At 37.6% G+C, this 26,264-nt stretch overlaps 1 protein-coding gene across 16 annotated transcripts in view; it reads right to left on the bottom strand.

Moving 5' to 3' along the window:
- Positions 1 to 26,264, bottom strand: part of SYNE1 (spectrin repeat containing nuclear envelope protein 1) — a 300,346-nt gene that overhangs the window by 137,488 nt on the left and 136,594 nt on the right. For all 16 annotated transcript variants that reach the window (XM_051801628.1, XM_051801638.1, XM_051801639.1 and 13 more), the window contains 16 exons: positions 25,447 to 25,738; positions 24,576 to 24,748; positions 22,392 to 22,701; positions 20,431 to 20,595; positions 18,752 to 19,108; positions 14,815 to 14,951; positions 13,688 to 13,865; positions 11,517 to 11,699; positions 9,862 to 10,005; positions 9,378 to 9,533; positions 7,539 to 7,703; positions 6,262 to 6,434; positions 5,277 to 5,430; positions 4,996 to 5,139; positions 2,154 to 2,318; positions 552 to 869 (listed from right to left, as the gene is read on the bottom strand). In XM_051801628.1, the coding sequence (XP_051657588.1) occupies positions 552 to 869; positions 2,154 to 2,318; positions 4,996 to 5,139; positions 5,277 to 5,430; positions 6,262 to 6,434; positions 7,539 to 7,703; positions 9,378 to 9,533; positions 9,862 to 10,005; positions 11,517 to 11,699; positions 13,688 to 13,865; positions 14,815 to 14,951; positions 18,752 to 19,108; positions 20,431 to 20,595; positions 22,392 to 22,701; positions 24,576 to 24,748; positions 25,447 to 25,738 (3,214 nt within the window). The remainder of the gene's footprint in view (positions 1 to 551; positions 870 to 2,153; positions 2,319 to 4,995; positions 5,140 to 5,276; positions 5,431 to 6,261; positions 6,435 to 7,538; positions 7,704 to 9,377; positions 9,534 to 9,861; positions 10,006 to 11,516; positions 11,700 to 13,687; positions 13,866 to 14,814; positions 14,952 to 18,751; positions 19,109 to 20,430; positions 20,596 to 22,391; positions 22,702 to 24,575; positions 24,749 to 25,446; positions 25,739 to 26,264) is intronic.

Here is a 26,264-nt window from a genome sequence, read left to right as displayed (position 1 = left end):
ACAACAGATTCAATGTTTTTTTCTTTCCCCCACCCGCCCCCAAAATAATAATAGAAATGCAACCTGGACTTGCTATAGAATTCACCTGAAGTTTTAAAGGTGGCTGTAAAGTGTAACCTTGAACTTCTTCAAATCTGCTTCCTGTGTTTATTCAGAACCATGTCTTCTCCTTGCAGTGACTAAAGGAGAATTATTACATCGACACAGTGGAGACTTCATAACACAGTTGGTCACATTTTACTCTTGCTACCATATTAAATTTTTTCCACTCCAGCACCAATCTTTGTACTCAGTTACGTCTTCACATACCACAGAGCATAGGAATTCCAGATCTCCCTGCAAGATCTCAGCATTGGTATAGCCATACCTCTACCAGTAAAGTGGCAGGAACCTGGATCCAGAAGGCACAAAGCTCTCTCGGATCCATCATTTTAGGCACCACCTCAGAATAAACTGCAAATCTTGCTCTAATTTTCACAGTGCAATCAGGAATTGACATGGGAACCTAATGAATTATTTTGTTTAAGGAATCCCTTAACTCTATTCCTTACCTTCATTTGTTGAAGCTGCATCTCCTTTGTTGCTCTTCCAGACTGCCTCCCAGTCCTGATAGCAACTTTCTCCTCCAGCGTTGTTAACCAGTCATTAACCTTCTGAAATTTTTTCTCCATCAACCTCAGTCTGCTCACAGTGGCATTTAATTGGCTTCTTGCTTCAGAAAGCCTGTGCTGATAAACTTGCCAATCCTGCCGTAAGGATTCCAGAACTCTGTCTTCTATCTGGGGAATGCCCCAGGGAATCACTTCCTCTCTGGCATGGACAGCAGCATTCAGTAATGCTTGTCCCTCTGTGCAGTGGACCTGCATGTCCTGTAAAGGCAGAGTTACAGTCACATACCCTACATTAACACCTTTAATTCACATATGGCAGAAAACCCCTTAGTTCTACTTAAAACAGTTAGGCATTCCCTTTAGTTATCTATGGTTAAACATATATTAGAGATAGTCTTATCTCTAAGAACACCAGTGACAGTGTGCTCACTTAGAAAGCAAACTAAATATCACTAATTTTGACAAGTGAACTGCAGAAAACTATTGATAAAGCATGCATTAAATTCTTTCCCTTCATGCTAAGTTTGTCAGTTCTGAAACCTTAGTTGCCCAAGCCAGCACGGGATGGATGCAACCCATTCACCATAGCCTTAAATTCGAAACTTTCCAGATGTGACAAACAAACTATAAGACTGATTCTACAACTGAGTATGTCCAAAAACAGAGGTTTTAATCTTTTAAAATAAACAAACATCTTAATTTTAACATATGTTTGAGACAACACTCCAAAATAATTCTGATACCCTGTTCCAGACATGTGTGGCATCTTAATGCTTATTAGAACTTAATTAAAAGTACAAAGAGATTCAATCTGAGTAGAAAACATAACAAGGAAATTATCTTAACAAAAAACAATTGTATTTTATCTTAGTTTGCATTTGAGATATATATCCGGATTTTCAAAATGGATTTTTGTAAAGTAAACTATAATAATTAAAAATATATGCAGAATCCCTGATCATACAAAGACCTTCTCAGTATCTGGAATAAAGTAAGAAACATTTCATATCTCAAGTGCAGATTTCAGCAACAGATACTAAAGTATTTTAAGTCAGCCTAAGATAATAACTGGGGAATTACTGAAGTACTATAGGTTCACCTTTCAGTGTCACTAAAGTGATTCAGTAATAATCTTCCCACCTCACCATGGGAGCTAGCCTACATGAATGGAACTGCCTGAAAGTAGGTGCATCTGTACTGTAAGCAATAAAAGATGAAAAGTCAATGAAAATATTTTGATATTTCATGAAACACACAGAAAAGAAGAGACAGACCAACATCCAACACAAATTCAATACTTTCAAGAAAACATTAGTATGCCTGGGGATTTCATTCAAGGCCTGATCTTTCTGGAAATGAGCAACAATATTTCCACTAACTTTACTGGAACCAATCTGAGCAGCAAAGTGCTGACATATAATGTGATTGCAAGTTGTTCTCGATACAATTTTTGCTTGGCAATTAATATTACTCTGTTATTTTACAAGTAAGATTTTTCTCTTCTTTTCTTTGGTTTTACTTAGAGTGTCACACATTACGTACCTGTAAATCTCGGAGTGTTGCCTCCTGCTCCTGGGCATCACCATCAAGATGTGATAAACAGTCAAGTTTTTCCTTTTCCTTCTCCAACCATACTTCAAAGGCCTTCAAATTTTTTTGGTACTCTTGATGTAATGTAAGAAGCCCTTCAGCTTTTGTTACTGCCTCCTGTTTGTTAAAGTATTTACACATATGTATACATATCTTAGTGTATCAACAAACCAAGAAAACATAAAACCCAGAAATCCATAAAGGGGAAAAGTTTGTATCTGATCCTGAGCTTTCCTATAATTCAAGAGTACTTTGATTCTGAAGATGGTTTAATCAATTACAGGGAAAGAGGGGCACTTGTAGGGTTACAGATACTTATCCTAAAAGATTCTTCACATAAATTTGTGACCTCCAAGATTTTAGTTTTGATCTGGGATTACTTTTAAATAATAGCTTAGTTTCTAATAGCAAGAGACTTTCTTGATTTTTATATCAATTTAAATTAACTTTGCTGAAGTGAGGGGAAGAGGAGGGGCAGACACTGATCTCTTTTCTCTGGTGACCAGTGACAGGACCCGAGGGAATGGCCTGAAGTTGTGTCAGAGGAGGTTTAGGCTGGATATTAGAAAAAGGTTCTTCACCCAGAGGGTGCTTGGGCACAGGAACAGGCTCCCCAGGGAAGTGGTCACAGCACCAAGTCTGACAAAGTTCAAGAAACATTTGGACAATACCCTTGGGCACAGGGTGTGTCTCTTGGGGATGGTCCTGTGCAGGGCCAGGAGTTGGACTTGATGATCTTTGTGGGTCCCTTCCAATTTGGCATATTCTATGATTCTTTGATTAATAAGCACATGAGCTTAGAAATTGCATTTTTCATTTTCCATGACTTTTTTTTTTTTGCTCATGGAATAAGAATTTCTGTTAAGAATATCTACCATCCTAGGTTTGAAGACTACTCACGTTCTTTGTGGGCAGTTCCTACAGAGCACAGTAAGAAACAGACTACAATTCTTCTGTGTATGTGGGTGAGCAAGTTACAGTAATTTCACATCTCAGCACTAAAATATTACCATATCTGGGGTACAGAAGGAAAGGTGTCATATATTAGCACAAGAGTAGTCTTTCTAAGTGCAAGAAAAATATATTACATGTAATCCACACCCCCTAAGAAATTATGGGAATGAGGAATCGAGTTCTGAGGGAGACAAGACAGGCTGCATCTGAGGGTAGCAGGTTCATAAGAAGATAAACACTTCCATAAAAAGCAGCCATGAACCTACTGTCTGCTTTATCTTTTATTTCTAACAGGTCTTTCTAATGGGAGAGAGGAAGAATACAGAACTATTGTCACAAGACCATCTTCTACAAGGCCTATCCATGCCCAGAAGTGGGAAGGTGGAAAGAGAGATCAGTTCTCTTGCCTCCTGACAGTGACTGCAGGAATCACAGAACCACAGGTCTTGGTCTGCTCAGGCTTGGACCATAAACCCTTTGGGAATCTTGTCAGGTTTCCCACATGGCCTAAGGCTTTTAAAAGCATTTGACATTCCTCACTTTCCAGCTATTTGCTTTGAACTTTGAACTTCTTTCTAAGTGTTGAATGTACTCTTGACACTTAACATCATCACCACAGCTGGGAATGGAAAAGACCAATCATTTGGGATATCAGATGGCAAGAGAAAAAAGCTTCTTGCTGCATGAGGAAAGAGGTACAGAGTTCTTGCCTCTGTGAACTACCATCCTTTTGTCATTGTTCCCATGCTGTTGCTCAAACTGAGCAAATATAGGCAGTCTGTATAGCTTTGTGCAAGAGAAAAAGGTAATGGCTAGAGGATCCCCATGCTAACAGGAATACTGGGTATTCACTAGCACTTCCAAGGACTTACTTATCTTTCTGGCAAACCTGAGCAATTTTATTCACAGAAGGTCAAAAGAAAAGAAGATATCTGAGACATATGGTGTGACTCTTGGGGATGGTCCCATGTAGGCTAAGGGTTGGACTCAATGATCCTTGTGGGTTCATGTCAACTCAGCATATTCTGTGATTCTGTGATTCTTGTATGGCATTCTATGCAGTTGTGGAAGAGAGGACCACAAAACAGTGAATCAATTATGTGCTTGAAAAACTGAATTTTGGCCCTTTCTACACGACAAAGGCATCATTGAGACAACAAAATTCAATTTTACTACACTGCTGTCCTGAAGAAAAGTTGGCTGTCTGAGCATACATTAAGCATTATTTATTATCACAGAAGAATTTGGGTTAACTGGAGACAATGACCTAGCTTTAAATCTATCACCAGGTCTTACACTAAAACCCATCCTGATCTTTATCTGTCTGCGCCCAAATCTTTTCCAGATACACAATATCTATATTTACCAGTAAATGTAGTACTAATCATGCTTGTGTCATTATAGTCAGTTTACTTGCTATTAAGGTTTGAGCTCAATAATAAGCCTCTGTAGTTGTCAACTGCCTGTGAATCACATGATTGACTGGTAACATTTATTGCAAACATACACTTACACGAATCAGAGGTTCAAAGATTTTTTCAACTTTTCAGTCACAATGGCTAAAGCCATACCTGTGCTGAAGTCAATGAAAATTTTGACATGGACTACCTCAGACTATTCTCCTTGATGATTTTTTTCAGATTTTTAGAACCTTTCTGAAAAGATGTGAAGCTCAGTGGTACCTGAAGACATATTTATTAATTGCCCTAATAGCTTTCTGTTACATTGTTACAGCTGTATTTAAACTCTTACTCCTCATTTAACTGTAAAATAAATGATAAAGGAGAACACTTTTTCCTTTTGCCAACTAAACAAGGAGTGCTATCAAGAAAAACTGTACCCTTGTTCTTTCTTTGAGGAATTTATACCGCTCCTGAAGGTCCTGGAGTTCAAGCTGAGCAATGTAATGCTCAGCCATTCCACTTCCTTTCACTTCAATGGTCTCCAACAGGCTGTTGTGACTCAACACCTCTTCACTGAGTAGCTGCAAAATAGAGAGAGAAGAACACACAAAGGGTAGCATTTAAACAAGATCGTGGATTAATCTTGCAGTTACACAGGTTTTTTGTTGCCTATAAGGTGACATGGGTTTGTTGCTGGTTTGTTGTAAGTCAAACACACCTTGGCTTTGCTGAGGGCAGCTGTTTTTTCCCTCAGTTCAGCATACTGCCTTTCAGAAGCATTCATACTTGCTTCTACTTTATCCATCCATCTGGAAAACTGATGAATATCTTCCTGGTAACTTGTCCATTTGGATAGAGCTCCTTCCAGTTGACTGTAATTTAAAAATACATATTTGTTGTGATAGTGGAGGTTCCCATGCTATTTAAGCAGTGAGATATAGTCAAAGATATTCTAGACTATAATTATGAGAAAGATGTATCAGAAACTAAGCAGTCTGTTAAAATCCTACAGGTTTTAACTAGGAGCATTGCTTGGCTAATAAAGAGAAATTAAGTTTTCCAAACCTGGAATGTTAAGGAAGTTTGTAAGTTAGCTGATATATTCTAGGTTTAGTAAAATAATTGCAACTGAAAAAATAAGACGCAGAATCAGAATTTTTCTGTCCCTTTGCATACATTCCAAAGTTACTGCATTCTAATGTTTAATTATCCTTGGCTTTTTAACTTGAAATATTTGCAACCATTGATGCTCCATCAAAGAAGACTACATTTTTTCCCTATATTTTTTTATTCTATCACTAGGAGTGTCATTATTGGACACTGCTATAACAGTATGTTCTGTGAAATGCTAGCAAGTGGAAAACCAGATAGGATCTTGACAGAGCAACCATTAATGTCCATGTCAAGATCTTCTTATTTCTGAGAAGATTTCACAGCATCAAGTGCAACAAGAAGTAAAATATACAAGATTATGAACATGGAATACAGTTTTAAGAGTATATTGACAATAAGGGTTAGATTACTCCCCTTTTCTACTTCAAATGAATATGCCACTTATGGCCTCTAGACCTGCAGTGTTTGGTACATGCAGTCACTTTACACGAATTTGACTCTTGTAATAATAAAACTGTGGGAATTACTTTTCAAAAGTTTAGGCAGTGCTTTGTTGCTAAGCATCATTCTGCACCTCATGCCATTTTTACCTCTTGCACTGGATACAAGCAGATAGAAGAGAAGCCCAGCTGTCCTTCAAGTTCTGCAACTGCCCTTCAATCACTGGTACTCCCTCCAGAGAAGTATTTTGTAGAACAGATTCTCCTCTTGTCAGAATGATTTTCATTTGGATTTCTTTTTCTTGTTTCACTGCTAGCAGGCTCTAAAAAGTGAGTGGATATTATTTTATTTTTATCATTAACTGGTCATGAATATTCTAACTGGCTTTAAGGAATATGAGCTGAGCATATTTAGCAGCTGGTACAGTCAATTTGAAGAGGGACAGTGGGGTCACAGCTGGGCTTCGACAAGGCAAAAGTGACTTTCAAAGGGTAGGTTCAGGCTATTAAAAAAAATATTAGTTGACAGGGAAGTTTTCATGGAATCTGTGCAGGTACTTACAGTGTATCAGAGAAAGTACTGCCAGGTGGAAAAGCTGACATTCCAAAGGAAATGTCATTTAGATGGAAAACAGGAGGATATACTCACAGAGAAAACAAGATGTAATGACAAAGCTCTTCTACAAGGCTAAAATACACTTCTACCCATCTAACTTAAAGTTATCAACAAATAAAGTTAGCAGACTGTCAGCAATGTCAGCCTAGAGACTTAGCTCCTGGAGCTGTGCAGTTGCAAACTAACAGTTCCTAATACTACGCAAACTCATGAAAAGCCTAAAAGCATGAACCCAAAAGACTCAACGAACAAAAGGCAAAACACAATTTTAGTATTATGCTACAGTCTCTTGATTTTTGATGTATCCTTGTAATTTTGAGAATTTTCAGCTCAAAATCTGAGACATCAATAACATAAAAAGTATTGTTTTATAAATACTGCTCTTAGACATTATTGTACACTGATACCAACAGATGCTATTTTATTAACTGTAGTCACCATTTTAAAAGCAATGATAGGAAAAGGTGTTCTGAATCAACTGTATCACCTGTAAGATCTAGGAATATATATTAAAACAACAGAAGTGAATACCCTATTTCATCCATTTAACCTTCAGCAGCCACACAATGTCTTTTGAGTACTTTAAGAATTTTCATATATGCAGCTCTCTCTCTCTTAGAGGTCTCTATATCCTTCTTAGACAGAAGTTCTAATAATGAGCTCTTTCTGCTACAAGGAGTTATTTTTCAATAAATTGAAAATCAGTGTCTGAACAACAGTCATTAGATTAATACGCAACAACTAAGTATCTTATATTTGTGTTCTTCTTATAGATCTAAAAAGAGCAGGTTTTGGACTCATGTTTCCATACCTCTAGTTTTAACATCCGGCTGTCCAGAACACTCTTGTCTGCAGTGGGATGACGGTAGGAATCCAGCATGTGAACTGCATCAGCAACCCAGTCCTGGAGGTCCTTGACACTGTGTGAGAACTGCTGGTGCTCTACTACGATCCTATCCATTCTGGAAATTTTCTCCTGCAATTCATATAGCAGTTAGCACCAACAGTATTTAAAAGATTGCTTATTCCCCATATCTACTTATGGACTTAGAACAACTCTCTTAAACTATACTCAGAAGTCTGCTTTATACATTGATAATTACAAGTACACTTACTTGAGCACTGAATGCATTTTGCATACAAGCACATACTAATGCATTGTCCAAAGATAAAATACAAATGAAAAATTCAGAAATTACTTTTTTTGTTTTCTAAATTTAAAGCTTCAGTTTTCTTGTTTTGTTTTTTCTTAAACATCTGGTAAATCACATTTAAACTCCATGTCAGTGTTGCACTGGAAGATAACTTGCGAAATCTGCCAGTGCGCAAGAAAGACTTAAGCCTGTGAAGCTATGCCGCTGCACCTACATTACTTTGTTAATATTTGGAAAAGACAGACCCGTTTTCCTCAATGACTCCCACTGGTATAACTATTCCTCTGAAAAATCCCTGACACTCACACAAATCAAAAAGAAATGCTCAAGTTACATTGCTAAAAGGCTTGAGCTGAACAGGAATACACAGCAGAGTGTATTTCACACCGTGACAGAAGTTAAGTCAAGTCAGTGTAACAGGCTTAGGAAGTTTCTGAGAGGGATCTTTCTCAAGCTTCCACAGCTACCCAAAGAATTTCAGGATTTCTCTCACAGGTTGGATCATCTGTCCTCTGTCTTAGACTCCTTCTTCTCATCCTGTAATCTCCTACAAGTTCTGTTCACATAAGCTTACATTAGTAACTCAGGCATATTTTGCTTCTTCATTTTCATTGCAGACATGAAAATTTATTATGGTCATGCATGCAATCATTTTTATGAAGTCACAGATATGCTTTATAATTGTTATTTCCACAGCAAATGCAGAAATCAAAAAAGTAGCAATCCCCCAAACATAAATACTTTCTGAATTGAATAGTTATTCTAAAACATATTCCCTATACCCTTAATCATTCTTGTTATTGTAGCAACTGTAAGCCTAATTCCATATCAAGCCTCCTTCATGACGTGAACTTTGCAAAAAGTAACAGTCCTAATATGAAGGCCTTCTTATCTCTCTACACAATAGAGATGGTAGAAGTGATGAAGTGTGTCAAGTACCACTCAAAAAAGACAGTTAGGTTAAACTCTTGGTTCTTGGCCTGATGCTTTAGAATTTGGCCTATGCCTGCCCTTGAATCTTCAAAAGCAGCCTAGGAGGTATCTTTTCCAGAAGACAAATCTATTACTTTTAGACGAAGATACTTACAATGCAAATAATCATCATTATAGATGAGATGAAATAATAACTTTTCTGCATTATGTATTTTCTAAAAAAACTACCCTTCCCTCATTTTTGAAATACACTCCTTTCAGGTGCCACTTATTACAAAACTAAAATGTCTTCAATACTTAAAATAATCAAAATCAAATCTGATTATTATAGAATCAGGTGAGGTTTACTTCTTAATCAACACACTTTTAAATAAAAAAATAAAAAATCAGTTACATTTTGTTGACAGTTCTTACTTTCCACTCCTAAAAGTCAATGTGAAAGACAGAATAGATCAGACACCACAGAGCAGACAAGCAAGACAACTGCAGTGTTTCACATTTCAGTATTTTTCCCTACATACATCAAAGGAATTGCTTAAAAACACATACACTGGGTGCATTACCTTTGTCAGATTGCTTAGAGTAAGATACTGAGAAGACAACTGAGACACTTTGCGCATAAAGCTTTTGCTGACAGCTTGTTCTTCCCACAGCTGCTGAGCTTTCTCTTTTAGCCTGTTGAGCTGATGCTCGTGGCAGCTTATTTCCTCAAGGACAGACTGTAAAGCAGAAGCACGGTAATATTAAGACTGGGTGCAAGCAAGCTGGAAATAGATAAGCATGAAGGCACCATGAAAAATAGAAGTGACATATGGCAAGCTTGCTGAGAAAGGCACACCATACGGTTACAACAATGAAGCAGTATGTCAAAGAAACGTGGAGATGCAAAACTTGATGGAACAGGATCATCAACAGCAAACCTTGAAACCAGTTCTCATCTTATTTAGAGGTCAGGATGCTAGAATGATGAAGCTTGTGTAAGGAAACAATGAGGCCAGGAGGATGGGACAGGAAAGTCTGGCTGTGGTAAACACACTTATAAGTCACCTGCAACTTCTGCTGTTCTCTCCTCTTGGAAGGAAGATCATGGAGCCGACTGCTACTTCCTTGTACTATCTTCTCAGTTGAGGTCAGCCACTCCTGCAAAGGCTCAGCAGTTGCTTCAAAGTCCTTCATCTGGATCTTTAAGTTCTGGGAAGACATGCAAATATCTATGAACATTCTCAGTGCACTGGACACAACTAATGCACAAGACAGAGATTAAGTACACAAAAAGGATACGTAATTTCAGGCAAATTATAGACAGCTCTTCAAAGAAATTACATCAGCCCTGCCTCTTCCTATCCCACAGATACTGAAATAAAAGTCTGAGAGGGCACACTTTCAAAAAGCAAAACAGAGGCAACAATGTACTACATGGTTAAGGGGAGGCTGAAGCAAATTTCCTCTGAATAGAAAGCTTCACAGATCTTAGGAGATTTGACTCAATCTAAGCATAACTAACATAACTTAAGGCAATCTGAAGAAAGGCTGATTTTGGATATGAGTTATCTGACTGCAGTCATTCACACTGACCTCTCCTTAAATGGGCTGCCACTATTTCTAGGTGATGTTTGACTAAGTTCAACCCAATCTGGGGGAACACTTCTGGTTATACTGTAACATTTTGGTCATACAAATCTGTGCCTTAAAGGCGTATGTAGGCATTCCTTCAATGTCTGCATATTTTTCTTGTAGGTTTTTTCTGCATTAGTTAAAAAAAGAACATCAGAAATAATGCATATGGAATAGAATCCCGAACAGCATAGCTCCTGTGCCCTAGTTATTTTATTTTTTAACCCCAGACATATTTAGTTTTCTTTTTAGATATACCCTTATCACTTGAACATCAGAATTTTTGAAAAACTAAGCCTATGAGACTGGGAAATGTTTGACTCAAAAAGACTAACCTCTAAGAACATCCTCTTTCCATGGTAACCCTGATATGAAGAAAGGTAAGTCCTTGCTACTCAAGAATTTTCTTTGAAGCACTTTCCTACATAATGCATTAAATGTATTTAAACTTTTTTTTAGCTGTCTATGCAGCACTGGTTTGGAACAAGAATGCCTATGAACTTTAATTCTCCTGTGCTGTGCAGGGAATTCAAGTTAAGATCTTTCGACCTTAAAACCTAGGACCTTAAAAAAGATTATGATTTTAAGATATTCTCAATCAGCTGGTTGAATTGTGAGTTCTGAACAGAGAAAGGCGTTGGTATTTATTTAAAAAGTTCCTCAAATAAATAGGTACATTTCACCTATTTGCAATAAGAAAGACAACATTTACACACTGTTCTGGGACTATTCAATCAGCAACGGTGTCAGAAACCTGTGCAGAAATACTTCTTCAAAAAGAAAATGTGTTTTAGTAACCCAGTACAATTTGATGAGATTCTGATGAATCTGAGCAGTTGCCAGCTTTGATTCTGAACAACAACCTTCTCCATAAAACATTTCACTTAAATCAAAGTGGATTCAGGTCATAAAAATAGAAGCAAACAAAAGCAAAGTGTAAGCAGAAGAATAAGACTTCTTGAAAATAGTTACATATTAATTCTGTCACATCATAAAAACTTACAGCTATACACAAAATCTAAGCTATGCTGTTTGAAACAGAAGCAAAGAGGAAATTTAGATCCAGTCTTTCCCCACTGGTTCAATACCTCCAATGCAGACTTCTTCTGGTGGAGGGTGGTGATAAAATTTTTCCAATCTTCTTTAGCAGTAGCAGATTTGTCCTGGATAACTTTAGCCTTTTCCTTTGGTAAAACAGAGCACAGCAGTTCTCCTTTGGATGCTACCAGGTTTAGCTTTTGTTGCCCATTCTCACTTTCCGATAAGAATTCCTAAAAATAGTAATAAAAGAAGCTAATTGGTGAACTTTGGGTCCCAATAAAGGCAAGGTCCCAGAAAATTTATGAGGGATAAGAGTTTACTGTTTCTGCTTGTTAACATGCTAACACATCTTTCAGTATATTCTATTTCAATATTACTTGCATTGATTGTATTTACAGATAACAGCTACTTAATCCAGAAATGCTACGTATAAATAATGTATATATAAGACTCTAGGATCACCTGTATGTTCTGTATTTCCTGAGGCAGTTACTGGTCATTTACTTGGCTATTATACTTTAAATATCCATGGTGCAGAAAGTGACAAAAGTTTCATTTCAGCGAACTAGTATCCTGGCAGAGGTAACACAGGGGCCCACTCAGAGGCACACACAGGACTGAAGCCTTGCCCATTGGTAAGCTCCACCTATGCTGGCCTTCCCACAAGCATGTGGGGGTGTGGGCAGATGCTTAGATCCTGAGCAATGTCCAATCTGTGTGGTTTATACCTCTGTATCCTTAATTTATCTTCCCTGTTTGAAAGTTTATTGGGACAATGTTTTTATAATTACTAAAAAACTTTGTGAGCACTTAGGACTCAAAAGAAATTAGCAGTCTTGAACAGTAATATTTTAAACTGTTACTATTATGATTATGTAATACACAAATAGTTTCATATCCATAATCATAATCCCCTGCAAAAAACAACAGAATCTTGTGTCTGAAATGCAGGTGTCACATTCACGCTCAAGAGTAACAGGCTTGATACCAGAATTACTAGGTCAGGTTCTGATTCTGTGTTGCACTAGAGGTCTTAGTAGAGAATGCAAAGGGTCTGTTAGCTTTGAGATAACATGGATTAAGTTCTGGCTATATTAAAATTTAAGATATACTTGCCTCGTAAGTTAATTATGTCAAATGTGCTAACAGATAGAATATTAACTTTCAAGGAAAAAAAAAAGTTTATCTAGGTTACTAAGATATCACCAGAAGTCCTAAAGCAGTCCAAAAAAAGTTTATTTCATCTATAATGAAATTTCATCTTCCTTTCAGGAAGAAGGAGAGCAAGGTAAGGTCTTATGCTATGAGGGGGCTACAGTGATAAAGAAAAAAAATTTACCACTGTTGAAAAAAACCTGCAACTTTGCTAAAACATTTATATTCAATGTAAAAAATTACCGGGACTTTTCCCCCTGATATTTCCTCTGAAGATATTCTCATTATGCTGTAGTGAAATATTTGATATATTAATATATCATTTTTTGCTCTTTTAAGTAAACCACTTTAGCAAAGGAAAGTGAATTTACCAAAAGGAGAAGGACGTGATTTGGCTTTTGCTATTTTCTGAGAAACAGATATGAATTTCTTCTGTTATACTGTCTAACTAAAGGTATAACAGTTGCATTATATAATTCTTACTTTGCTATTTTCAGTTAAAATTAGAGCTCTATTCTATTAATAGAAGTATTTCATTCAATTGATTTATTAAAATAAACTTCCAGTTGACACTCCTTTCTACAGAACTGTTTGGACTTATTTTAGCTTTATGTGAAAAAGACACTTTTTAAATGCCCACTTGCACTGCACAGAATTTAACTCTGGTCTTGTACCATAAGGGCTCCACTTCCATACATGAGGAAAAATATTCACATAACTGTGAAATAATTCCAGATACTAAGACCCGATTCTGATATCGTTCTGATTTTAGAGTAGTATCCCACTTAAAACATAATTTTTCCCATCGCAAAGAAGAAACAGACAGTTAAAACTACAAAGCTACTATGAGAGATGACTACTTACAAACTGTAGCCCAACAATTAAACTAAACAATATAGATTAGTAAAGAAAAAGAGTGTTTATTTCCTTGCAATTAGTCACCTTCGGTGTTAACAATAACAACATCAACAAAAAATAGTAATTAATCAAACAATCCAATCTGAGCTGCATATGAAATTCATTGGGTCTTCCTTAGACTAGCATTTTACTGTCATAGAGTTACCTGTATTTTCTGAAGGCTTGCTGAAGCTTCACTGATATTTTGAGGCACATCAAAGCATTTGGCAGTGGTGACTTTTGCATTGACCAGCCACTGTTGAAAATCCCTGAAAGCCGTCCGAAATCTTTGCTGCAAGATCTGCTCTTTGCTCTGACATCCTTTCGAAGCTTGCAGGCAGAGACTGGGTTTATCACATCAGGGGAGAAGAAGAGAGCAAGGGAAGGAGTGAGGAAAGGTAGGACTCTGTTAGGTGACAATGCTATTATTTAGTTCTCAGAAATACAATGGCAAGGTTAGGTTAACCTGGATTCCTCCTACCAAATTTATGCACATAACTGAAGCACCAGGAAATCCACTAGAAGCTTTCAGTTCTTAAAAGTGAAGCATGTAAATTGGGACATAACTGTCACAGATATGACAGGTATAAGTGTTTCCAGAGAGTGACTCAGAGCACCAAAGCCTGAACAGACTCTGCAAGCCCTTTTCTCTCTATGGGGACAGGGTGCAGAACCACAGTGATTATTTCTGTGGTTCAGTTAAGTCCACAATGTTAAAAGAGATCAATCTGAGACATCACACCCTTCTTCTGCAGCTACAGAAGGCAGAAGCTATAATCCCCTGCAAAAAACAACAGAATCTTGTGTCTGAAATGCAGGTGTCACATTCCAAAGTAAATTAGATAGAGCGACCTGAGAGAAAGACAGAAAGCAAGCAAATGCTACCTCTCCTAGCTAGTTCCTGTTTCAAGGAAAAGTAAACTGATGGACAAAATGAAGAAAAGTATATAACTAGGTGGTGGAGCTTGTTCCTCCTTCAGACAAATAAGACGTGTTGCTACCTCACAGTTTTTTACAAGTACTCTTTCTGAAATAGGTCAGGTATGGACATACATTTAGTTTCACATACATTGAGTTTAGTGGCATAGCCTGGCTTAAGAGAAAAAAAAAACAAAGAACAAAAAAAAATCCAACTTACTACTTTTTATAAATTCTGTTGACACCAAAATTAAAATAATTATTCTAATCACTGCATACCTCTAATTCTAAAATTCTAATTAATGGTTCCCTAAAAGACGGCTCACATCCTGCCACACACACATGGGATTAAATATAAACAAGATGAACGCGTACCTGTTATACTCCTTAATCAATCCTGAAACTTTTGAAGAATGAGTACTCAGATCCCTGGAAAATCTACAAAGATCATTCAACTGACTTTTGATCTCATCTGTAATATGTTCAGACTTTACTAGAGCATCCAATGTTTCCTGTTAAAAGAAATTAAGAATATTGGTGAGTATGTGTAAAAAAAAAATACATCTTTTGAATCAGAATTTATCAGAGTTTAAATTCGAACTAATTCATGATCTATGCATATTTATCAAGAATATTTTAGCAGTCAAATCCAGAGAAGCTTATTTGAAATTATGAGTTTCTAGAGATAAAACTTCTGGACGCCTCAACTTTCTTAGCTCAAAATGTTCTCAAAGCACATTTTGAAATACAAATTTCATTTCAATAAATGAGCTATATTCTTGTCAATTAGCTGCATACATATGAAAGTACATATAATTAGGGAACAGAAATGATATATGTTTATATAAATGAAATTGGCCTGTTGACTTGAGTTTAGCATGTTCAATAAAAACTGTTTTGAGCCGTATCCAGAAAGTTAATTTACACCCATAGCTTTTTATCAGCTTCAACTCTTTCACAGATGACTTCATAATGAAAAAGTACAGCTGCTCACAATCCTGTGAGAGTAACTGGGTTACTGCCTGTCATTGCTGCACTGGAAAGATTCTTTCTTTGGAGACAGCTAAGCCAACAACAACAAAAAAAGCTCTTTTGTTGGCTTTGCTTTCGTCACTTGGAGAGGTGTGATAAGTACTCCACCAAAAACGGTGCTTGTTGATGTCCACAGCATCTCCACTGTAGAATCCTGCCAGCTACTCCAGCATAATGAGCAGTGCAGACTTGGCTCCCTGCCTCACTAGGAACTAAATTCTTCAGACAGTCCTCTTAGACTAACAGCAGAGACTCTGCAGTGCAGGCAGGCCAGAGCATTTGGCATGTACAGATTAGTTTGGCTAAAGTGCCAGTCTGGAAGAAGCATACAATATAAACTTAAGAAACAGATCACATGAAAATGAAGACAGATTTGAATAGGGACCCGGAAGTGGGAAATAGGGATGTCCCCAGATTACGTTTCTGAATACATATATATATATATATATATATACACACATATATATATATATATGAAGGTGCTTGAAAATATACATAGTAAACAATTTGTAATAATCTATCACTATAATACTGAATGTCCAGGAAAAGTAAAAATTATACACTTGAAAACATATGTAGAATGTTTACAAAATATCACAATCCACATGACAGAGATAAAAATGTTCACTGAGCAGATTTTTCACTGTAAAATATTAACTCTGCAATAAATAAATATCTCTTTATGCAAAACAAAAGTAAAAAGAAACACTAGTAAGAGTCTAGCAAGCTGATCAACAGACTTAGTAAGAACAGCAAAAGGGCAAGCACCACGGATTAAGCTCATGTGTCTGCTGTTCACAAGCAACTTTGTGCTTGCTTCATATCTCTTTATATTGTGTTTTTGAGCCAGTAAAAAGAGATAAAAGATATATTGCTTTTTTGTAGTAACTGAGCTATCAGGAAGAAAAAGCACAACTATCCATCTTGAAAAAAATGAAGTTACAAGTGGGTGTTGGCTATGAACAACAGAGCTTTAGACCCTAATAACAGCTTGATTATATTAACATTACAGAAATCTGCTTGCATCTACAGATTACAGGGAAGCCCTGTAAAATTAAGTCTAGAGACATTTCAGATGTATTAGGTGTAAAAACTTTTATGTGTTATTGTTAGTCTGAAAAAATATTTTGCTGCAGCAGATTTTTCAGGACTCCTCTGACTAACATTATTCATATTATGGATTTTATCTTCTTTGAGCCACTCATACAGCAGCAATCTGTTCAATCATGATTAAAAGCCACTTTTACATTAAACACTGCCAGTTTGTTTCAATGTCATATAACGTAGAATTTGAATTAAGTAATTATGTAATAGCAATGATGCTTAGAAAAAACCCTTAAACAAACTCCTTTTTGCTTATGTTACTTTATGTTAAACTACTTAAAGGATTTTTTGAAAGCATTAGAAATAACAACACAATGGACACCACACAGAATGTCACAAATTGCCTAGGGCAGGAATGACCATAATGAAATACGAACACCTCTTTTTTTTGGTAAAGAAAGCATGCCTTAACACTAGTATAGGCTTAAAACTGCCTGGTTTCAATACAATTTTTCTGTTTCAAATAACCTACCTCAAAAACTACTAAAAGGTTATTCTGATGACATACAGCCTCAGGCATAACCTACTAATGAACAGGAACAATAACTTGCAAAACAGGGTAAATTTAACTATGCCGTTTTTCCATACAGAAACAGTGATAACACTGTTGCAACCACCTAGATTTAATTTTGAATCTGACAATTACAAAAATAATTTGCTGAATTCCAAGTGCAAAATCTGTTGCTCTTATGTTGCACCTAAGGGAACAGAGCTTGAGTATAACACAGTAACCGAATGAGCTTGATAATTCTGAGAATTAGGAAATGCATTTTTAATTTGTGGCCTTGGCTTACATGGCAACAGAATCACTGTGAAACAATGGAAATGGAAAGCTGCAGTGCTATTTTATGTTCACAATAGAACCTATCCCTGGGGTCCAGAAATGGAAGGAGTACTGTCACAGTTCCTCTAACTATAAATAAAATTACATAGTAGTGCTGTGCATAGTTATATCTTGAGATGCTGCTGCATTTTCCTCATTAGCCAAAGTTTACAACTGTTACATAGAGCTACAGTACATGCATATTATATATACTACTAATAAAAGCAATATCTTTTGAATTTAGTACTTTTCCATTTATGAAATAAAAAATGCCTGGTGTGTTTATGACAATCCCATGTCTTCCTTTCCTTTTTAAAAACATATATACTTGCATATTTGTACCACTATTTGCTGCAACTTAATGTCAGCTTTGTTGCTCCTATGGATACATACAAGCATTCAAGCAAGCGGTTTCTATAAATCTGTGCAAGGAATTCTGTGAAAGAGGAAGCCACAGAAATAACTTGTTTTGGATACTGGAGAAAAAGATTAATAATCTCAGTTCAAAAGGAAGGTGTTTTGGGTTTTTTTTGAATATGATTTCAGTTAAGGGGGCAGAAAGCAGGCATTACACACCTTTCTGTCTTTACTGAAACTGTTTTACTGCAACACTACCCTGTAAGGGAAATACTCTGTATCTTTCATCAACATCTCTGATTCACTGTAGCTGAGATACATACAAAGAAGCATCTTGCCTGTTGCAAATATATGTATATATTTATATAGTGTGTGTGTGATACATTCATGAGGAATATTTTTGCTAGAAGACAATTAGAAACAGAAACAACCTCTATTTCTCTAAATTCCACTGCATTCCAAAGCAATTAGCAATTAGCAAATTTACAGAATAACTTCTTTAAATATTGGATAAGATTTCAATGTGCAGAGTGTAAAGGACATATCAAGAGAAGGAAAGTATAAGCTCAACACACTCCAAACAAACTTGAAGTCAGAAATGGCTCCAGTTGCTTACTTGGCTTTTAGGAAATGCTTCACATTTCCTCCATCAAGTGCTATTCCAGTTTGAAACACTGAGCAGCTTGGAAGCGCGGCTCAGAGCCGGTGTGCCAGCTCCTTGGCTTTATCACAGGGGCGAGCCCTGGTTTTAACACCTAAAATCCAGGCAGCGTTTGCTAAGCCTTGTACGGCAGAGGCCAAGGGGAGAATGTCTTCTGCCAACTGTGATCACAGTTTTAAAAAGAGTTTGGATAGCTGGGATTTCATGGAAATATCTCTCACGAGTACATCTTTATTACATTTCTACCTGACAGCCCCGCTTGGTGGAAGTTTCCTGCCCACAGTGACCACACATTTACAACCAAGAAGCTGCTAGGAAAAGAAGCATGCCCTTACTTTCTCCTTGCGCCAGCTCTCCACGACCTCGGCGTCGGTGTGCCGGCTGTCGGCGGGGACCAGCCCCTGGGACCAGGCGGCCAGCTGCCCGCCGAGCCGCTGCACAGCCTCCTCCAGCCGCCCGGCCTGCGCCGCGAACTCCCGCTCCGACAGGGCCATCTGGCTCAGCAGGTCCCGCAGGCCGCCCTGGCTGCGGCGGGCGCTCTCCTCCCACTGCCGCCAGTCCGCCTGCAGCGCCTGCATCTCGGCCGCCAGCAGCTGGCACCCGCCGGCCGTGGTGCCGCGCTTCGCGGCGGGGGCCAGCGTCTCCACTCGGCACAGCCGGCCCGCGCCGGCCTGCCGGGACTCCACCAGCTCCTGCAGGGCGACATTGCCATGGTAACCCGGGGGCCGCCATCGCCATGGCCGCGAACGGGGGCCCGCCCGGGGGACGCGTCCCGTCTCCTCCCGTACCGTCCCGTCCCGTCCCGCACCGAGCCGCGACTCTGGGAATCGCCGCCGGGGACCGGGGGGAATAAAACCCAATAGAGGTGTGCGGGCCTTGCATGGATTAAGCGATTCTGAAGCTGTCATAAGCTTTGGAGAGAAAGAACGCACGTGGTTTAGACGCTGAAAATAACGTTTTAGGCTGAGATTCGGAACATAACGACTTTGTTGTGATCTTTGCAAAAAGAAAGGCTGGTGTGTAGCTGCTTGGAGCAGTCTTAAAAACGTAACTGCAGTTTACAGCCTGCCCGTGACCTGTGGTGCGCCAAAACTGATTGCACGAGGTTTTTTTCTGAGTTTTTTTTCCAGAGCTGAATTTGTTCTACAGTGTCCTCTTTCAGTCTCACATATCTCATACAAGGGAATTTTGAGGCCTCTCAGCTTAAGAAACTAGAGAATATAAATACCATCCCAAACACTGCATGCTAGAGTGATGTTATTTCTTCTCTTGTTAGTCCTATGAGCTAGACACTGCTATCTCCTCCCCTTCCTGTTTAAAAGATCAGGAGTTTGAGCACAAAGGAGACTGAAAAACTACCCAAGAGTGTACAACAAATCTGTAATTTGATTTTGGGGATCCTGAATCTTCAAAGAGCATTCAAGTTCACTGGCCCACTCTCTCATGCTTAGGAGCAGAGTAAAATGTTATAAGTATCTGAAAGTAAACACCAGACACAAGCAAAACATGCAGTCTGCTTTAATGCTGCATTCAGGAATATGAAAACTGCTTAGGCACTCAAATACCGAAGAATAGATGCAGGCTACGGAGAATACACACAGAGAGGCAACCCATACATTTCTACTGTATTTGGGGAGGACAATCCTTGTGCTGTTTTACACGTCTCCATTTCATGCAAAGCAGAAAAGGTTGTTTCTGACTTTTGATTCAGACAATTCTGCTCATGGAGAAAGCATATTTGGGGATGAGGACAGAAGCATTTTCATTAATCAGCTAAGCAACATTCTTCTGTGATGCCACTAGGCTTCAGCTCTGGTAAATTGTTTCCATGTGTGCTGTGACTAACAAATCTGATTATACTTTTACTCCATCTGTTAATACCGGGAAGGGAGTGAAAAACAAAGCACAGCTTAGAAAGCTTGCTTTCAGATAACTGAAGATCCCACAAGTGTTTGACTCGGGCTTATTTTAGAGCATAGAGTCTGAATTACAGAAGAAAGCTAACTTATCTTACATTGATTTTGGCCAGCTTCTTCTGTATAGTTGGTGTATCTCCAGATGCATCTGACCAGCGGTGAAGCTCTTCCTTTGCAGAATGCAGCCAGTCTGTGAATTCATGCACAGCATCAAGGTAGAGCAAATGATCCTTCACAATATCTTCCACTTTCCTCATTTTCTCCTATCATTCAGATGGGGAAAAAAAAAAGACCATTAAAGTACTTAAATACTATGCTGGTTTAAGTATGCAAGGCTGGTTTGACTTTATAGTGTGCATACTGGATAGAGTACAGCTTGTAGCAGCAGAACACAGTGCTACACTGCACAAGGTTTGGGTCAAGTTGGTCTGGACGAGCATTTTCTGCTGGAGCACAGGCCATCTGAAGATGAGCACAAAAGTTAACACAGTCTAATGTATTGTTTAATAGATATCAATGCTGCAGTTGTGCAACTCCAGCAGGCCTTTTTCCCGATACACTCTGGAGAGTCTTGCAGATCACCCCTGAGTACTCCCAGGAAGCAGCATTGCTACCAGAAACACAGCTCTTATTTAGAATATTTATAAGCACCAAGTATTTACAAATGCTAAGCAGAGTCATAGAGATGCCTCACAGGAAGACCACAAAGGAGGAGTTCCAGTGGTCAGAAGTGCAAAAGGTTCTTATGGTGATGAGTCCCATTTTGACCATCAGATCAGGGGTGGCAGCTGTCCACAGCTATCTGCCCTGCAGTCCTGGAGGATGCTTTCCTTGACACAGACATACAACTGCCTCCTGGCTCTATCTTAGCTTTTTAATGTAAGCTTAAAGTGCATCAGTTTACCTTACTACAAAACAGTGAAGGAGTATAGTGGCCTAGATTTGCCTTTAGTCTGACAGACTAGATTTGTTGCTATATTCTTGTGAGATAGCCCTAATGAGTATTTATCAGAACTAACCAAAAGTGAAGTGAGCTAATCAAATAGTTTTTTACTACTGTGTGGATACTCTAATCTAGATTGAAGAGTCTTGAAAACAGTTTCGAATTAAACCACCTAAAAGTTAAACTCAGTTATTTTTAACTTTGATTAACTCAACATTCAACAGATGCTTTTAAAAACTAAGTTAGATTAATAAATCCTACTGTTCCCTCTGAAAATAATTATCATAATTTCTCAAAATCTTTTGGATCAATTAGACAATGGATGGTTACTAGCTAAACAAAGATGATCTAAAGTAAATCCTCAAAGCTTTTATATCTTAATGCATTTTGTGGAACAACAGGGTAAGAAAACGTCCACATACACCCGACTGCAAACAAAATAGCCTTTCTAGGGAAGTAAAAGAGCCTCAGTAAAGAAAGCCATGCATCTCTGTTCACATTGCTCACACCAAAATGTAGCACCAGTAGAAAGGGAGAATGGAGGCAAATTGTTTCGCTGTCCTCATCTGGTTGGCAGAAGGTCTCAGTCAGCTCATAGGTTTTTCCTTAGAAACCAAACAGAATATCTGTATAGCATGTGCAGTGCTTAGTGACTTGAAACACCACAAAATATGGGCATTTATCTTTTTGACAATAGGATTTCTCTTTCTGACAATATGTCAGGGAAGCATTTTATTCTGTCTCTCAGGAAGGCATTTCATTCTTCCCCATCTAGGTAAAAAAAAAGTGCTAGGAATGAATGAAAAAGAGTTAGAGGAACATAAATCTTTAAGAATATCAGAAATACTACTGTATTTATGAAACTAGGAATAAAATATATGGCCTTCACTTTTCAAAAATAACCATAGAAATTTAAATTCCCAATACAGTTTTTGCATTCCATTGAATTTTACTAAACTGTATCCAATTTTTTACTAGACTTAACCATAATAGAGGCAAGATGATTCAAACACAGTCAATCCTTTAGTTACTAAAAAATTACAAAAATAAAATTTTTAGTTATATATACAAAAGTTTAAACATTTTATTTATTTGAAATGGAGATCTTTATCTTACCTTGGCCACAGTTGAGATGTCATTAAACTGTGTTTTTAGCTCTTCCTGAGCTGCATCTCCAAAAGAATCATCTCCCGTTTTTTCATATAGTTCCACAGCTTTGTCAATGAGTTGCTGTAAATCATCAGAGTGATCCTCTATCTCAGAAACAATAGCCTGGAAGTGGTCCAGTTGAGCAAACTTCTCCTTCAGACCAATCTGTGGTTCTAAAGGCTGTTCCACTTTGCGATCCAATTTCTCTAACCACTGTTCCAGCTGGTTCTTCCTTTCCAGATAGTCATTCCACTGGCTAATAACAGAATCTAGGCAGCTTACAGTAAAAGAAACATACAAAGTGCGGATGAGAACTTCTGAACATTTGGAAAAAAAAGAGTATGCTTATACCTTGTTACACAGTCTGTAGCCATGCATATTTAGAATATGTTTTTTTCTGCATCTTGCTTTAGTTTTCTGTATTAATTTAGATCCTAGTTATTCTAGAATTCCTGTGGGTTTTGGGCTACTAGGTACAACCTAATGCAAGTGCTTCCCTATTTCAGGTTACATGAGTGATCTATCTGTCTCAGACTAATTAAAAGCACATTTCAGTGTCTGTACAGCAAAGTAAAATACTGAGCATTACTGGAGTAATAAAATATCCAGCAGCCTATGAAATTATTGTCAATTAGGAGATAATCAGCCAAGTTTTGAAAAAACAAATCAATTATCTATAGTACCATTTAAAATTTATAACAAATTCTCCTGTCATATATTGCTCCTCCTACTAGATCACGGTATTTCTCTGGGATCCATGCTGAGGAATGTAATTCTCATTCCACTGGACTCAGTGATAGTCAAGCGTGTGGTAAGGATTTCACTCAAAATGCAAAGATCTAATTTAATCTAAACAGTATTTTATGACAAAAATTGGCTGAAATTTGAGTGACATATTGAAGACAGCCCATTATAATTTTTTACATGCGATTCGGTTACAATTTTGGAGTAACTAAGAAAGTGGCACCACTTTCAATTGCAAAAATCCAATTTATCCATCCCATGGCTCTCCCCACTGATATTTAGGACCCAGATATCCTAGCACTCTGATTATCTAAAATACAGATTTGTGACCTTTCTGATTTTTTAGGTTTTATTAGAGAACTAAGGAAGCAGGATCATGCAAAAGCTCACCAAGAGTAATTTCTATCCGGTAATGCCTGGGATGATAGAATAGAGGGTGCTTGTAAAACCTACAAATGACGGCAACAAGGAAGCAGCTGCAACTAGTTTGGATGACAGGATTTAAATGTCAGATGTTCTTAAAAGAAATTTTAAAAAGATAGAATTTTATGGTGAAAATAATGCTTACTTAGGAAGGAGAAATCAGATAGATCTACAAATACAAAATTGGGTATAACTGCCTAGGTTTAGTACTGTGAAAAAGGATTTGAAGATAGAGGATAAAGTAAACAAAATTCAGCAAAATTATACTATTGAGAAGAAAGGAAAATCTCATTCTGGAGAGGATTAGGAAGAGTGTTACGTGAAGGGAATGGAAAGTACTGATACACTATGCAGAATTAGTAAAGTCTTAAATACAGTAAGATGGCAGCCCACTTTCAGTTATTATATTTTAAGAAAAGTGTAGACAAACTAGTGATAGTCTTCAATCTAGTGAATAAAACAGTCTCATATAGACAGTTAGAAAAACTTCCCATTTCTACTGAGGTTAAAACAAGATGAAATCAGCTTAATATGCAAGAAAGATTATTTGTAGTTGATATTAGAATTTTGTTTTTTAATTAAAAAAAGTAATGAAAAACAGAATTGAGAAACCTTCCTAGAGTTTTGTATGGAAGAGGTAGGCAAATATCAGTCACATGTTCTTGGTCCTGCCCAAGTACAGGCTCAATAACTCAGAAAGCCCTTTCCGGATTTTTCTCTGTATGCATTTGTGTGATTTCTATTCATTTTTAAATTACTATCAAGTACCATCTCATAAGAAATTTGATTCATTTGATAGGGTCAACTCATCTTTTTTTTTTTAAAAGGACATATTTTTCCCAGGCAATTTTGATTCTCTCTGACAATGTACATTTCCCCTCACGTACCAGTAATGAATGAATGTACTCCTACACGCAGTGAGGTACCACTCTCTGTGAGCAAACATGGCAGCAAACCTGTGTTTTCCAAGTAGTCTTATCTTACCTTTGCCAGTTCACTGAAGTACTGATGATGTCATTCCATACATCCTTCAATGTCTCTAGCTCGGTTTGTATCACTTTTTGTCCTTCTTCATTGCTGCTTTTAAGTGCTTGTTCTCCTTTTCCAATGGCCATGTTCAGCTTAACTTCACCATCACCTTTGAGTAAGAGGATCTCCTGTGAGGCAAAATGAGTCAGAATATCAAATGTAACCTGATGAGAAATGAAAGCTGTTATTCTTTAAACAGTGGACACCATCTTCTCTGAACTCATTTATCCTTGATAATCATACCAGTATGAATTTCTAGGCACCTCTTTTTGTAAGTGCCTGTACCTTACCATGTGCAGGTGACCCAGTAGTTTTTCCCGCAGTTATACAGCTTTTTTACTGCATTGGTCATCCTAAAATATTGTTCACCTTGCAGCAGATAATGAAGAGGTCAAACACAGCACAATAAGACAGAATCATGCAGCTAGAAGAAGTCTCAAGAAAGACCATGGCAGGATCTTCTACCTTGATGATCTTCCTAATACATGTTTATCTAACCTCTTCCTGAAGATCTCCTATCATGGACACACCACAGACTTTTTTTGTCAATTATTCCAAGGCTTTTCCTCTATTAGAAACCTTTTTGGGACCTGAATATACATTTTCATAGTCCGTTATTCCTTATGAAATGTAATACCTGGCACCTATCTCCATTAAACTTCATCCTGTTTTTCATACTTCCCATCCCAATTTATGAAGATCACCTTAAATTCTTCTTCTTCATAACTATAAAAGAATAAAATATAAAAATATACCTTTTTCCATAGATATGGCTCACACCTAATATTAATCTTGACGTGTAATCTCTAGTTTGATCCTCATTTACCTGAATTTGTGTCAGTCGTCTCTCCAGTGTGGCTTTGCTACCAAAAGTGCTCTGTGATGATGCCAGTTTATCTTGAACCTCTTTCACCCATGACCACATACTCTCTGATGCCTCCTCCAGAGTGAGATGCTCTTGGAGTGCAAGCTGACAAGTTCGCAGCTTCTCCTTGACACATTTGACCATGTTTTGATAATTGGTGAGATGCTGAGAAGCCAGACGCACTTCCCTCCCTGCACCATGGCCTTCTTCATTTAAAGTCTGTGCCATTTGGGACAACTGATCAAAAGATTCCCTGAAAAAAAATAATGAGAGTGGAAATCAGTTTCAGAAAGCATAAATTATTATAGAAACTATCAGAAATTATTGGTTGCTGTTATAATCACCTACTTCACCAGTGACAGAGCTAATAATTAACAGAAAAAATAATCTAGGAAGGACTGAAAGCAAATATAAGCAGTGTGTACTGATTAATATCTTTTCTTCAGTGCAGTGCCATTTATGCAGATTTTGTAGCTCAGAATGATCACGCTGAAATCTTTGTGTTACACATTTAAATTAAAAGCTAACTTAATTTTCTTTTCAGATGTCAAACTTTCCAGTTCTATATGAACTGCTACCTTTTTGCACCTGCTAAAGCTTCTAAGAAGTTTATAGTCTTTGACAGGTAGGAAGGCATGATGGAAAGGTCAGGCATTTTTCCAGGATTAGACACTGACTCTGGGGTTCAGTACAAGGGTTAGTAAAAGGGATTAAAACTGGGTTTATACAGCCTCAGCTAATCTCAATCTACTTGATCACCCTTCCTGATATCCAGTGAT

This window comes from Manacus candei, unplaced genomic scaffold, assembly GCF_025592945.1.
Source record: "Manacus candei isolate 608988 ecotype Guabito, Panama unplaced genomic scaffold, ASM2559294v1 h1tg000052l, whole genome shotgun sequence".
Taxonomy (NCBI): Eukaryota; Metazoa; Chordata; class Aves; order Passeriformes; family Pipridae; genus Manacus; species Manacus candei.
This window is presented reverse-complemented; position numbering and strand designations above follow the sequence as displayed.